Source organism: Vombatus ursinus, unplaced genomic scaffold, assembly GCF_900497805.2.
Source record: "Vombatus ursinus unplaced genomic scaffold, bare-nosed wombat genome assembly UNPS02014986.1, whole genome shotgun sequence".
Taxonomy (NCBI): Eukaryota; Metazoa; Chordata; class Mammalia; order Diprotodontia; family Vombatidae; genus Vombatus; species Vombatus ursinus.
This window is the reverse complement of record NW_020954764.1, coordinates 5,375-7,781: the sequence shown is the minus strand read 5'-3', so window position 1 is coordinate 7,781 and position 2,407 is coordinate 5,375. Positions and strand designations below refer to the sequence as shown.

Sequence of the window (2,407 nt, the reverse complement as noted above, 5' to 3'; positions counted from 1 at the left end):
AGGCTGCTTGCAATATCTTCTCCTAGACCTGGTAATTCTGGAATTTGGCTACAACATTCCTAGGAGTTTTCCTTTGGGGATCTCTTTCAGGAGGTGATCGGTGGATTCTTTCAATTTCTATTTTACCCTCTGGTTCTAAAATATCAGGGCAGTTTTCCTTGGTAATTTCTTGAAAGATGATGTCTAGACTCTTTTTTTGATCCTGGTTTTCAGAGAGTCTAATAATTTTTAAGTTCTCTCTCCTGGATCTATTTTCCAAGTCATTTTTCCAATGAGATATTTCACATTCTCTTCTATTTTTTCATTCTTTTAGATTCGTGTTACAATGCCTTGATTTCTCAAATCGTCACTAGTTTCCAATTTCTCCATTCTAATTTTTAAGGAAGTATTTTCTTCAGTAAGCTTTTGGACTTCTTATTCCATTTGGCCAATTTTGCTTTTTAAAGCATTTTTCTCCTCCTTGGCTTTTTGGGCCTCTTTTGCCATTTGGGTTAGTCTATTTTTAAGGTGATATTTTCTTCAGTATTTTTTTTGGATCTCCTTTAGTATCACCCTCAGTTTTTCCTCTACTTCTCTTACTTGCTTCTCAAAATCCTTTTTGAGCCCTTCCATGGCCTGGGACCAATTCATATTTTTCTTGGAGACTTTGGATGTAGAACCTTTGGCTTTGTTGCCTTCTTCTGGTTGTGTGTTTTCATCTTCTTTGTCATCAAATTAAGATAATAGTCTGACTTTTTTGAGCTGCTTGCTCATGATCTTGGCCAATTACTGGAATTATAAACTCTTTGTTAAGGTTGGAGTCTGTTTCCAGCGTGGAGAATGTACTTTCCCAAGCTTCAGGTGTTTTGTGCAGCTGTGTTCAGAGATACTTCTAGGGACCTGTAAATTTTCAGTTCTTCCAAGGTGCTATGATCAAAGGTGAGGTGTTTACTCCTTTCCTGGCCTGTACTCTGGTCTATGAGCACTCTTTTCTTTCTTGGAATTGTGAGGACGGTTTCCTCTCTACAGCCACTAAAAGCTCAACCATGCCAGCGCTCCTTCTCGCCCTAAAACCACAACCCAGAACTGTGATCCAGATCCAAGCACAGGCAAAGCAAGAGAATCCTGCACCATCAGAGAGATCCCTGCAATCCCCCTCTGATCAGCCACTTGATTCCCCCTCAGTCTGTGGGCCAGAAGTTCAAGAGGCAGCCGCCGCCCCTGGGCCTCATTCGGGAAAGGGGGCTGGAACCCCACAGTCGTTCTCTCTCAGCACCACAGAAACCGACTTTTCCCACTGACCTTCTAAGTTTTCTTTGCCGTTCCTTGGTTGAGAGGTCTGGAAACTGCCACAGCCGGCCACGATTCATCCCTCTGAGTCCTGTTCCAGGTTCCTTGTCACCTGTGCCCTCATGCTGGACTGTGCTCCTCTCCCCACCTGGCATGATACACGCTTCTGATCAACCACCCAGGCTGTCTTTGGCTGGAAATTTGTTTCACTCTCTCTTTTTGTGGGTTCTGCTGCTTTAGAATTTGTTTAGAGTCATTTTTATAGGGATTTGGAGGGATTTGGATGAGAGCTCAAACAAGTCACTGCTTTTACTCAGCCTGTTTGCTCATTTTCTAGCATATTTCTTGACTTTTAATTCTATGCTAAAGTGGGATTCTGCTTCCCAAGTGGAAAGTGCACTGTGCCAAGCTTCAAGTTTTTTGTGCAGCTGTTTTCAGGGGCAATTTTAAGGACCTGTAGGTTTTTTATTCTTCTAAGTTGGTATGATCTAGAGAGAGGTGTGTTTACTACTCTCCTGTACTGTGCACTGGTTTATGAGTGACCATAGACAGTCTTTTCAACCTTGGAATTGTCCCTGCTCCCCTGTGGCCACAAGCTCTGCTGTGCTAGTGCTCCTCCTTACACTGAGACTAAGACCCAGGATTGAAACCCAGCTTCAAGTATAGGCAATGCAACAGAACCTTGTCCCCAGTGACAATAAAGGGACCTCTGCAAATCTTCTGACCTATTATCCAATCCCCTTACTGTCTGTGGCCTGAGAGGTCTGGAAACCACCACTGCTGCCACTGATTGAGACACCCTCAGGCCTACTCCTGGTTTGCTAGGGCCCAATCTGTGCCGGTATGGCCTGTGCTACTCTCACACCCTGGTCCAACAGACATTTTCTGCTGACCTTCTAAGTTTCTTGGGCTGGAAAATTGTTTCAATCCATTTTTTTTTGTGCAGATACTGCTGCTCTATAATTTGTTTAGAGTCATTATTTAAAGGGATTTGGGGGAGAGCCTTTAGTCTGCCATCTTGGCTCCACCTCAACTCTCTCAGACAAATATTAAAGAAGGAAAAAAATTCTAGCCCCCGAGTTCTGAGATAACCTTGCCTTTTGACAAGATCAACTTGAGCTTAATAAAATATCTAGAA

General features: G+C 43.2%; 1 protein-coding gene across 1 annotated transcript in view; it reads right to left on the bottom strand.

Moving 5' to 3' along the window:
• Positions 1 to 1,160: 1,160 nt before the first annotated feature.
• The window catches only part of LOC114030730 (olfactory receptor 5B12-like), a gene marked incomplete at its 5' end in the record, with an annotated part of 2,191 nt that continues 944 nt past the window's right edge, over positions 1,161 to 2,407 (bottom strand). The window contains one exon of the mRNA XM_027845599.1: positions 1,161 to 1,417. Coding sequence (XP_027701400.1) covers positions 1,161 to 1,417 — 257 coding nt within the window. The remainder of the gene's footprint in view (positions 1,418 to 2,407) is intronic.